The sequence below is a fragment of the Pimephales promelas genome, chromosome 9 (assembly GCF_988280905.1).
Source record: "Pimephales promelas chromosome 9, fPimPro1.hap1.1, whole genome shotgun sequence".
NCBI classification, from domain to species: Eukaryota; Metazoa; Chordata; class Actinopteri; order Cypriniformes; family Leuciscidae; genus Pimephales; species Pimephales promelas.
Window position 1 is genome coordinate 10,506,363 of NC_142777.1, and position 13,154 is coordinate 10,519,516.

Below are 13,154 nucleotides of genomic sequence, written 5' to 3' on the forward strand. Positions count from 1 at the left end.
TGGTCTCTGGTACACTCTTCGAGGTGGTCATGGGTTTGAGGGGTGGGTTCAGTCTGGCTTGCCCCCCCCCCCCCCCCCCCGACCTGTGACGCTAACATTTTATTTTTGCACTTAAAGTTATATAAATATGCCCAAGGTTTTTTTTTGATTTTTTTTGCAAAAATGGGTATAAGCTTACTTATTGTTGTCTGTCTATTTTAGTAAGTCAACAGTCTAAACCTTAGAATGTGACAGACAAATCCGTGGTAAGCAAGTTTGTGCCTGGGATCAAGCTCGAGGCAGAGAGGGTGAGGAATCAAGCAGCTCTCTGTATGGGGTCAGGGCTATGATACACACTGAGATTCAGGAGGAAGGGCCACTGCAGGAGTGTAACCGCAAACGCAGACATCATCTAACTGCTCTCTACAGTTCAAGCACTGGTTTGGTGAATGGGGGCCTGTGTTTTTCTTCAAAAAATACGTGAAAGTTTCTCTTTTTAGGCATATTTCTGAAAATCTCATTCTTTCTCTCTTATCAATGTGCTCTAGCAGCTCCTGTGGCCGATTGCACCAGCTAGACATACACCCGGTTGTAAGATTAAAATGCTTTTTAAGCCCTGCATAGAATCAAAAGCTACCTTTTGGAACATCTACGTAGATGTACCGCACATCTGAGACTATGAGCCTATTTTAATGATCTAAATGCATGGTCTGAACCCGCATAGCGATCGTGCAAGTGCACTTGGAGCGTGCCTGAATCCACTTTTGCTAGTTTAATGACAAAAATGGTCTAAAAGGGTAGTCCCTATTCTCTTGAGTAATAGGTGTGTTTTGGACTTTACGTGCAATAAACCAATCAAAGTCTCATCTCCCATTCCCTTTAAAAGCAAGTAGCGCTTGCGCCATGGATTTTTTTCGGACCGTTAATTTTAATAAAGACACTCATTTCATGGTAAATAGCAACAGGCCATAGCAACAGCGTATAGCCTACATGGAGTTCAGATATAAAACCTCAGACTCGTTCGTTGATGCAACAGGTGTAAATATTTATTGGAAGGATAGATGCTAAGCCCAGTGTAGAGCTTACCGCCCCCCCATAAAAAAACAAAACAAAAATTTATTTTCAGCGCATGTAAAGCTCGCTCAGTATGACTTCAGCATGTGAGTGTGACAGTCTTTTCTCAGCATTAAATGACCTCTTAAACAAATTTATCTCCTAACCCACTTCATAAGTCATTTTTCAAACCCACACTTGAACATTTTGGTAATCTCTCCCTATGAATATTGGTTACAGAAATAATTCCCATTCATTTTCTTTATAACGATTTCAAAACTTCTAAAGCAATCAGATTAATTGAAAATATCACTAATTTTATACATATTATATATTGATAAAAAAAAAAAATATATAGCCTATATATATATATATATATATATTATAGACTGGTGGTCAAAAGTTTGAAATAATTAAGATTTTTCAAATGTCTTTGAAAGAAGTTCTCTTCTGCTCACCAAGGCTGAATTTAATTGATAATAAAGTGCAAAAAAAAAAAAATAATATTATGAAAATGATATATAAAAAATCATTATAAAAAAACAGTGAGGAAAATGAAACATGCAGCGAAGGCTGTTTTCAGAAGTGTGTAGACCCGTGCCCAAGGTTTTTGACGCCGTGTGACACATGAGCTGTGCGTTTTGGGAGAACCTCAGATAACCAGGGGTTGGAGGTAGTAACGCGTGCTGGCCTGGTGGAGAGAGGGCAGATGTTTTCTAAGGAAGAGGTTAGAATGGAGCATAAAGTATCTGTTGCAGTATTCACTTCCAGAGATGAGAAATGTGATGGGTGAGGTGAGGGAAGAGAAGATGACACAGCAGAGGAAAGATGGGACGGAGAAAGTGCACTCAGGTTGCATGAAGGTAATGAGGAAATGATCTGAGGCGTTGAGAGGTTTCACTAAGATATTGTCTGTGATGCAGTTGCGTGTGTAGACCAGGTCCAGTTGGTTGCCTGACTTATGGGTACCTGTGGTGATGAGCCATTTGAGATCAAAAGAGGCTAGGAGAGAGATGAAGTCTGCTGCATACGGCTTCTCTAGATGAATGTTGAAGTCGACAAAGACTACAAGTGCGATGTCATCCTCAGGAAAAGAGCACAGCAGCACATTCAGTTCCTCTACAAAGCTTCCCAGTTGACCTGGGGGACGATATATGGCTACAATGTGGATCTTAATGGGAGTTACAAGTGTAATTCCTCCTCTGAATGTATTTAAAAATCTATTGCAGTCTACAATGATTGAATCATGTTGTTGTTTTACTTGATTTTTGATGAATATTGTGCTCTGGCTTTCTGGGATGTTTTACATGTGTTGTGTGTTTGTGTGTGATTTGTAGTGTGGCCGTCCTGGAGGAAGAGATTTCTTTTAATCTCAATGGGACCTTCCTGTAAAAATAAAGGAAATAAATAATAGCATGATATTCAAATGAGTTGTTATTGCATAGAGAAGGGAGGGTTGAGTATTTCCAATTGTTTTGTGAAAAAAAATATGAAAGAACCATGCATTAAAAGTCAGATGGCACTTAAGCTACTTTATGATTTGCTGTATGTCTGAATAAAATAAATAAAAGTTCACTATCTATACCATATTGAATTGCATAGCATCATATTTTTCTCCATTGCATCGTATTACATTGAATCACATTGCGTTGAATCGAATCAAAATCGGCTCGCGCCGCATTGTAAGAGTAGTGAATCGTATTGCATCGCAACGGTAGCTGCTTATATGTATCCTTAATGTATCGTATCGTGGCTATGCATCAAGATGCGTATCACATAGGCCTCAGCTATGGAGATGCACATCCCTAATATATATATATATACAGTATGTTTGTAGAAAATCAGCTCACTGTCATGAATCTTAATGAAACTGCTTTCGCCATGTGACAAATGTCTGAGTCACTGATTTTATATCTCAGAAATGTAATGCGTGATTCTGGCTCTCGTGTGGATGAGCAGCCTGTTAAATGCTGCAGGAGCATCTCTTCGTGTGACATTGCTGACAAACATGTGCCATTTAGGAAATGTCAGCACTGGGACTCACTAACAGGTCTGGACTGCACTCGCACACAGCCTCAGATGAGGCTTTTTCCTCACAGCTGTCTCATAGGCAGCAATGAGAGAGAGTGAGAGTCGGTGATTAAGCTTGCCCAGGGACTGCCTCACACTCTCCATTAATATTGCAGCAGTGGGATAGCTCATAATCACGGCCCAGCTCACCTGATTTGGAAGGGTATTGGCTCCTCTGGAAACCCCTGACTGTCAGTGAGTAAGTAAACTGTTGTAACATTAGATGAATATGTATAATTCACCAAATCAAGAGGGAATTATTGACAGAGAGGTCTCAGTGCAAGGTAGCTGTAATTCTGGTGATGACAATTTGTTATGGAAACAGTAGAGTCATTGTAAATTCCTATGAATCAAATTTGATTTAAGTGTGTTTGTTACTATTATGCACTGGTTGTTATGGATTTCTCCCCTAGGCACCAAGTGGAATTGCAAAAATAAATGAAGTTTAGTTTCCCAAACATTCCCCTTTCCTGATATTGAACAACCATTGGTTGAGTGAATGCTAACGTTGTGATGCTTAAATAAACAGCAGTGTTTTGCAAGCAGCCTAGAAACCCAGTTTTTACACCATTTAAACAAGTCAAACTATGAATAGTTTACTTATTTGTCTTTGCTTAAGCTGAAAAAATAATTTTAGAATAATAAGAACAAACTGTTGTATATGACTTTCATTTATAAACATAAGGCTGTAAGGTTCAGGTTGATTGAGTCATATTAAATAATATTTCTGACTTGATGATTGTTAGATGTGACACGTGTGCTAATATGAACTACCATTCAAAAGCTGATAATAAGAAAATCATTAATTTACAGCATGTTAGTATTGTTAGGCAATTCGGTTTGATTTATTCTTCGGTTTATTCATGTTATTAGCCCTTACACACCTACTGTGTGAACATTCACATTCATGTTATCTGATTATTGATTCATTTTTCCAACCTGTCCTCTCTCATTACCTGCTTTATTTCTATCTACTATTTAATCTCCCTGTGTTCTATCTCCTCTGCCACTTCATCATAAAATGTCGTGTGTTGATAATATGTTACTGTCATGTGTTGCCAATGAGCCTTGCCTGCTCCTGCCCTGTCTTGTCCTGTCCAGTTTTAGTTATTGGTTGTGTTCTCCCCCCTCAGGGTATTTTTTATTTTTTTTATATTATTTTATACAGCCAATCATTGAGTCCTTGCCTCATTCCTTCACCTAACATTGACAGAACAAACTGGCCAAAGAGAAATTTCAGCAGAACAAGAGCATCTCCCTTTTCCAATCTCCCACCCTTCGCCCCTCTGCTCATCAGATGGGGAATAGATTTAACAGGCTCCTTTCTCTCTGTCAAAGGGGAGGTTACAGTGAAAGAGTTTGGCCAAGAGTTCCTGATTACTGCGGACAGGCTCAACATCACTAACACTGCACTAAAGTAAATTTTTAAGAATTGCCTGAAAAAGCCCATCAGTGTCTCGGAGATGGGAATGCTGTGGGTAGTGTCTTTCTAGCAGTGTGTGGGTTATGTGTGCCAGTGGTTGGCCTTCCTCCTCTTGCCCTCCACTACCCTGCACAAATTGCCCTTTGGGGAGAGATAGGAGGAAGAATGGGTCAAGTTTGCAGCAGTGTTCCCAAATGGGGACAATCCCCTATTGTTGCCTAGTAGAGTTGAGCCAGATACTCAGCTCAAACGATTATCCAGTACGGATGAAGCACTTTTGTCAAATACGAGTATTATACGAGCTATACGAGTCAATATTTGTGCTCGGATAAAAAAAGAAAAGAAAGTTATGTTGAGATTTGGGGTGAGTGATATATCAATATAAAGAATATATACTGTATATATATATATATATATATATATTAAATGTGATGTGTAATTAGACCATATCGCATATCGATATAGTTCAGATTTGCGCTGTGATCCTTGCTCCAAGCAAGCTGCTGACCCAGAGCTCTATGCACTGCTTTTCCACTCTGCGTGCTTGATTAAGGCATGTTATGTTATATAACTTGAAATAAAGTCTTTCACCTCAGCAAAACGGACTTTCTGTCCTGTCAGCTGTTATACTGTATGTATAAGCTAAGGTGCATTGCGCAACATTTCATGTTAAAAATAGCCGTTTTCTAACCCAAACATGCTTAAACAATCACCTGATGGGCTGAATGAGCCCTTCTCTGATCACTGAGATCGCCTCTATAATCCTGTACAGTAAAATAAATAAGAGGGATTCAGGCTCGAATCTGAGACTGGCCGTGACATCATGGGCATTCTCGCTCGCCTGGCTATGTGCCTATGTCTTGTAGGTAGTTTATTCGCCGCCATTCTCCGTATCAGAGAAGACAACTCGAGCGACACAACTTTAGTCAACTTTCCACAAAAGTAGAAGATGGATTCAAAGGAGCTGTTTAGCCTACATCTGGTCACTTCATGCGTTTTCTGTGATGGGATAGCTATTAGATCGTGAAAAGACCAGGTTGCCCTCCGAAACGCATTCGAGACGGATTTGAATCCGATCGCTCAAATCACTTGAGGACGTGGTCTGGGCCGTATTCAAGACAAAACTGGACAAGTGTAAATGCATCTGGTTGTTGAAAGCAGGCTATAGGTTATGTCATGTTATTTTAGTCATATATGACGACGCGCATCCCCTCAGATGAGCAGCTGAGCGTCTATTCATAAAGCCAGCGCGCCGCAATCTATCGCAAATCAAAGTGAAAGTAAGTCGCAGACGCTTAACACTATCATCTTCATTAAAAGTAAAGAAATGAAATGATCTTAACAGGCAACCAGGGCTGTTGCCGCTCTCTCTTATTGCCTTCTTTGCTGATTTTGAAATTAGCCGATGATTAATAAAATGCAGCTCATATCTGTTACTTTCGGTGACGTGCACTTCATGAATTATGTAGCCTATATAGCGCAGGAAAAATTTAAGATCAGACTATATCCGTTTTGCAAAAACACATTTATGTGACCAGGTGTAATGGAATCGTTTTGATAAATCAGATAACTAACTGTTATCCGATCTGAGAAAACACATTGTGGCCAGGTGTAAACAGCCCCAAAGAGACTGGCTTGTAGTTAATTCCAAACCCCAACGCAAACTCCACGTGAGACAAAGAAAATACAACTTCTGTCTGTCCAGCAGTTGTCGGAATAAGACGAGATGAGAGTCAACATCGGGAAGCTTTCAACAAATGGAGAGATCTCCGATCTGCTCTAGGGCTCAAACGGGTCCTATACAAAGTAATAACTTATATTGTTCATGAACGTGTTTCCATAATTATACAATGAATTGCTGCCTTTGAGAGTGATTTTTGGTCGACACACAACGCAGATAACACTGCTACATGTAGTCGTAGCGCACACTCAATTGCACGCGCAAATGCGGCGGCAAGCGCTGTATCGCCTCACTGTATATAAAGTGCAAAAGAAACTATACGAGCATGCAACGCCGTTACGTTGTAAATTACACTAAATAAAACAAATGCAGGTATGATTTTCATTCTATTCACCAGGAGCATTTCCATGTTTCTTTAACAGTTCTTGTTAGTATTGTGTATTCACCATGGTAACTGTCATGTCTATATTAACCCCTTCATGCCACTATTTTTCTTTGTGTTATTTTTTTATATTTTTTAAATGACTGTAATGGCTCATACCAACGTTGTATTAACAAAATCAATCAATCAATTAATAAATCACAATTAATAAATCAACTAGGGCTGGGTGATATGGACAAAAAGTTATATCCCGATATATTTAGGCTGAATTTCGATATACAAAATATATCTCTATATTTTTTCCGGAAAATGAGAGCAAATGTTCAGTCAAATCTGACTTGACTTTGACTTGGTGATTTAGCCAATTTGAAGAATCCTGTTTATTATTTATTCATTTGATTTTGTAAATGTTCACTGAAAGAGCCGGTTTCAATAAAACTACTTGTGACATGTCATATTTGGCTTTGAATTTGACTGAACATTTGCTCTCACTTTGCAGAAAAAATATCGGGGTATATTTTGTATATTTTTCAATTCAGCCTAAATATATCGGGATATGACTTTTGGTCCATATCACCCAGCCCTAGTTGAGATGAAAACTCTTGTTCATTACTTTTACTTCATAATTGACCTATGGCTAAGCCACGCCCCCTCCACTCACTCGGACAAACACGGCACAGGCGCTATGGCAGCCGTCACAGTAGGAGACATTTCACAGGAGGCAATTGGTGATTTTTGGAGACAGAAAAATTATATATCATCTTGAAGTCACCTAAAGGGTATTAACTATGTATTGGAAGGTTATACTAATAATTGTATTGTTGAAAAGGTCAATGAAAATCTTTAGCTCCAGGCAGAGATGTACAGGTCACTGTGTAAACATGATAACCCGCATATCGTTGCCATCACCGTTTGGTGCTACAGTATTTACATGAATCATTCAGTACAACATTGTTAACATTTGTTATCTCGGTTATTTACAGATACATTAATGAAGCTAATTGACATGATGTACAATGCAGCTAGAAGCTAACGTTAATGTTTTCTAATGTACAGTAAGTCTAACGTTAGACCAAACGTTAAAGATTACGTTCAAATACGTGGTTGACTTAAAGGGTTAGTTCACCCAAAAATGAAAATTCTGTCAGTATTTACTCACCCTCATGTTGTTTCAACCCCGTAAGACCTTCGTTCATCTTCGGAACACAAATTAAGATATTTAAGATATTAAGATCGCTCCTGCATACAGTCCATAGGCTTCTTGAGGGACTGGCTCTTGCTGTCCTCGAAAAGTCATTAAAGACATCGTTAAAATAGTCCAAGTGACTACAGGGGCTCAATCTTAAGTTTATCAAACGACGAGAACACTTTTGTGCGCAAAAAAACAAGTCAAGTCAAGTCAAGTCACATTTATTTATATAGCGCTTTTCACAATACAGATTGTATCAAAGCAGCTTCACACTGATAACATGAAAGTAGCACAACACAGGATCAACAACATTGCTAAACACTAAATAACCCCAACTGAGCAAGCTCAAAGCAAGCCAAAAGCAAGGCGACAGTGGCAAGGAACCAAAACTCCATCAGATTGGATGGAGAAAAAACCTTGGGAGAACCCAGGCTCAGTCGGGGGCCAGTTCTCCTCTGGCTTACATTCATATTGTTTAAATATAAATATTAAATATAGTTTATGGATAAAACGGCGCCATAACATATCGCAGGCGTTGAGTCGTCTCATCACAGGCGTTGGGGCATCCGAAATCCCCGTGAGAGGCTGGACACAAAACTGGACCTGACGAACGCCATTTTTCTCGGGACAAGCGTCCCGAGATAACAGCAGAAAGGCAGATGGGAAATAATTAGCATAGCTGATGTTCATAATGATTTCCGTTATAACTCACAAACTCTCCGTAACCTGAACTCTCCGCAACCCAACCGCAACCCAACCATACGCGCCGACCCGTTTGTCTAAAAGGCTGTCGAGCCCCACTGGTGCGTTAAGCAGTTTCAGGGGCAAACGGTTCCGTATGGCATAACAGAGGACTAAAAGGTAAGCATTATGTGAATGCTTGACTAAAGAGAAGCGTCTTTAATCTAGTTTTAAATTGTGTGAGCGAGTCAGAGGCTCGGACCGTATCGGGAAGGCCATTCCAGAGTTTTGGAGCTAAATGCGAGAACGCCCTCCCTCCTTTACTGGACTTCGATATCCTAGGAATGACCAGAAGCCTTGAATTTAGTGATCTTAAGGAACGCGGTGGATTGTAGGGCGAAAGAAGGTCCGTTAAGTACATAGGAGCTAAACCATTTAGGGCTTTATAGGTTAGTAGCAGTATTTTGTAGTTGATGCGGAACTTAATAGGTAACCAGTGTAGAGATGATAAAATCGGTGTTATATGATCATATTTTCTTGACCTAGTAAGAACTCTAGCAGCTGCATTTTGTACTAACTGTAGCTTGTTTATTGAGGATGCAGGACAACCAGCTAATAAAGCATTACAGTAATCTAGTCTCGAGGTGAACTAATTTTTCTGCATCAGAGATAGATAGCATGTTACGTAGCTTAGCAATGTTTCTAAGGTGGAAAAAGGCTGTTCTTGTAACATATGAAATATGATTTTCGAACGACAAGTTGCGGTCTAGTATAACACCCAGGTCTTTTACTGTTGTGGATAAAGTAACAGGACATCCGTCTATATTAAAGTTCTATTGTGAGAGGTTTTGTGAGTAGTTTTTTGGACCAATAAATAATACCTCCGTTTTATCTGAATTTAATAGCAGGAAATTACGCGTCATCCAGCATTTTATATCTTTGAGACACTCTGTCATTTTAGATGAATTAGTGTTTTCATCTGGTCGTTATGAAATATATAATTGAGTGTCGTCCGCGTAACAGTGGAAATTAATTCCATGTTTTCTTATAATATTACCAAGTGGCAGCATATATATTGAGAATAGCAGAGGGCCTAAAACCGATCCTTGCGGTACTCCATAGTAGGGCTGTGACGGTATGGGATTTTTTCTTACCGCGGTGAAGCAGCAACAAATCTCGCGGTTTGGCGGTTAACCGCCCAAACCCCCCCTATCACCCCCCACCCCCGCCAAAAAATAGTTTTTTACCGTGATCGCATCATCATCACACACTGCAGATGATCAAGAACGCATGTAGCTTGTATGACAATGGAAATGAATATTATAAAGCATATTATAAAAGAATATTATTCTTTATTAACAAATAAACAGATTAAGATTCATATTAAATTGTAAATAATTAACTATTCGTTAGGCTAAACTAAAACAGCCTTTTTAATAATTATAAAGCAGTTTTCTTTATTATTAACAGCAAATTAACATTTATATTAAATTGTACATATTAATAATTAACTATTAATTAGGTTAAACGTAAACAACCTTTTTTTAATAATTATAAAGCCGTTTTCTTTATTAACAACAAATTAACATGTTCAATTGTAAATATTAATAATTAACTATTAATTAGGTTAAACATAAACAACTTTTTTTTAAAGTGCAAAATAAAATACTCTGAACAAGTGTTCGGCTGTTGGGCCGCTTATGTCATGTCCTGCTGCTTTATTTTTCGGTCTTCAGGTTTCGTGACAGGAAAACCAACATGTTAACCTTGTCTGGTTTCAGCGAGGATCTTAACGGAGTAACAATGTTGCCAGCCGCACTGAATACACGCTCCGAAGGAGTGCTCGTTGCGCAAATAGTCATATATTTTCTGGCAACTTTCGATAGAAGAGGGAATCGAGCCTGATTATCCCGCCACCAGGCAAGCGGATCAGAGTGCAGATCGAGGGCGTCCTCCTGCATATACCTTGCGACTTCGGTATCTGCACGGATTCTTTTTGGGACCGGATTGGAGGATTGTGCTTTTCTCTTTCCAAGCAGGTCCGCAAGATTCTTTTTTTTTTTTGGAGGAGGAGGCGAAGATGATGGCGCACTTCCTCCTCCTTCCTCTCCAGACGCAGCGGTACTCATGGCACCTTCTCCATCCCCGATATCGCGCCGCTCTTCTGGCATTGCCATCATCTCCTCCAAGAGCGCATCTTTAACGTCATCTCCGGGGTTGATGTCCTTGTATCTTGGGTCAATGAATGAGGCCTTTGCCAATAGTTGCTGTGTTGCAGGCGCACTATATTTGTCTTTCAAGACCCCAGCCATTTTTCTTTTCAGGTTGCGCATCAATTCCGTGTCTTCATCAGTTGGGAGCAAACTATCCTCGGTTAATAACTGTAGGACTGGTTTAACAGAGGACGCTGTAACTGTCTTCTCGGAAGACAGCGCATCTGTAAAATCTGCGACCTTCTTCAGCGCTGCATTAACGGATTCAAGGACTTCGATGTCCTGCCACGTCGGTATCAAATGCTGGCTGCGCCGGTCATCCATCAACACCCTCCTAATGGCTGGGAGTTGCTCGAGAGCGCGCGCAACCATTTTCTGCTTAGTGCCCCACCTGGTAGGACAATCCTGTGAATACATAAGACAAATTAATACCCCAATTAGGCTATGATTTTTTTTTTTTTTTTTTGTCCTGTGCAATAAAAATATTTATTTATACATCGTGCCACTATTTATATGTGTATTTTTGCCATCTGTTGTATTTAATGTTAACGCCGCACATTAGAAAAAATGGCTAAATCGTACACACGATTTATATAAATAGAGGGAACAATTAGTTAATAATTTTGCAAATCGAGGAAACGAAATAGTAAATTGTGCGCATGATTTATAAAATGAGGGAACGAATTAATAGGCTAGATATGTTTTTTTTTTTTTTTTTTTTTTTTGCACAATGTGCAAGGCTCCGTATGCTGTTATAACAAGCGAATTTCTCCAGCTCGGGATCAACAAAATCGTATCTTATCTTGATAATGAAAATGGGCAGCAGAAATTCAGAGTATTGATTGGCGTTTCCATAAATTTTGCCCAGTTTATTTACAGGATTTTAGATTTCGTTATTTTGTATTCCCTTTGAAAAATTATAATTATTACATCATAAACAACATATTAACAATAATATGAAATACCATTTATTTATATAATTCTGTTATTTGTTTCGATATCTTTTGGGTTTAATAGGAATTATGGAACAGGTTTTGTCATCGTTTGCAACCCATTATTTTGTAGAATAAATTATTAAAAGTTTCAACAAGTTGCATTTGGATGAGTGCATTTACATCCACGGACTTATGCCTGAAAAACAACGTCTAAAGAAATAAGAATCGAACTTTAGCACAACTTACCAGAACTAAGCAGTGTTGGGGCAGATTGAGCTCGACTTGTTCTTTCTGCAGCTTTTTCTTCTTTTGCCAGCTCTGCGAGAAAGTCGTCACCAATGTCCTGCACACACCCATGGCTCGGGCAGTGCGGTCCTTTTCTGCCTTCAGTGCATTGGTGACGGCTAAATGCAGATTATGGCCAAAGCAATCTAGCCATGTCCAGCCAAGTTTGCGCACTGCAGCCACAATATTTGCCCCATTGTCTGTGGTAATACAGACCAGTTTCCTCTCGTCCAGGGACCACTCATGGAAGGAAGACCTGAGAGCTTCCGCCAGGTTTTCACCCGTGTGGCTTTCTGGCGTGAACACGGTCTCCAGGCACTTTGATTGTAGGTCCCAGTTAGCGTTGAGATAGTGTATGGTCAGGCTCATATATGGCATCATATTTACGCTCGACCACATATCAGTTGTCACTGAGAAATTATCAACGTCTTTTAAGTCCTGTATTATGCCGTCCTTCACGGACAGATACTTTTCTGGGATAGCTGTTTGAGAAAAGTATTTTCGGTCGGGAAGTACATATTGCTTATCAAATGCCTGTAGCATGGCTTTAAACGCTGACTTCTCAACCGTACGAAATGGTACCATTTCTTCAACCAAATAACGTGTAACGCTGTCAGTAAGTACTCGCCACTGATCGCTGCCTTTTTGGTATTTGGCACCTCTCGCGAAGGCCTCGGAGACTCCCAACTGTCGTTGCTGGCCTGAGGTTGTAGGTGTGCTGCACCCAAGTCCAGCAAACGCGGCAGGGTGGTAAATTCTCAGATGGGATCTTAAATTAGTAGTATTTCCTCGCGAGACGGATATTTTTTTGCGACAAATACGGCATACTGCCTCGTCTAAATTCACCGGCTGGCCCTTTTCACCTGCTTCAAAGCCAAAATGTGCCCAAATAGGCGACACAGTATTTGGCTTAGACACCAGATTCGCGGCCATTTTTTTGAATAACGTCTTTCGGCTGCGGGCTGCTGTCAACTGCCTGACTATATCACATAAGAGAAGTATCGCATGCAATTAAAATCAAACTCCAACTGTTTATGTTATGCTTTTGTCTTTTATGCTTGTGTTTGTGTGCATTTAATTGAACATTATCTGTAAACATCCCAAGTACTGACACCAAACAGTTATACTAATAATCAGACACACAAAAAATACCCCCCCTCCCATATGGACTGTCCCTCCCTTGCGCAGAAAAGCGTTTTTTTTTTCTCTCTCCAGAAGCCCTTGAACAAAGGACTCGCTGAATACAATAAATTATAAGCAAAG

At 39.7% G+C, this 13,154-nt stretch overlaps 1 protein-coding gene and 1 pseudogene across 1 annotated transcript; both read right to left on the reverse strand.

Annotated features, from left to right (window-relative positions):
- Positions 1-1,611: 1,611 nt before the first annotated feature.
- LOC148977515 (uncharacterized) lies at positions 1,612-2,534 on the reverse strand (annotated as a pseudogene).
- A 7,642-nt stretch (positions 2,535-10,176) lies between these two features.
- LOC120485761 (E3 SUMO-protein ligase ZBED1-like) lies at positions 10,177-12,476 on the reverse strand. Its single transcript, XM_039681542.2, has 2 exons — positions 11,853-12,476; positions 10,177-11,076 (listed from the first exon to the last, which is right to left on the reverse strand). The coding sequence occupies exons 1-2, from the start codon at positions 12,474-12,476 to the stop codon at positions 10,177-10,179; spliced, it is 1,524 nt and encodes a 507-aa protein (XP_039537476.2).
- Between the last annotated feature and the right edge of the window lie 678 nt (positions 12,477-13,154).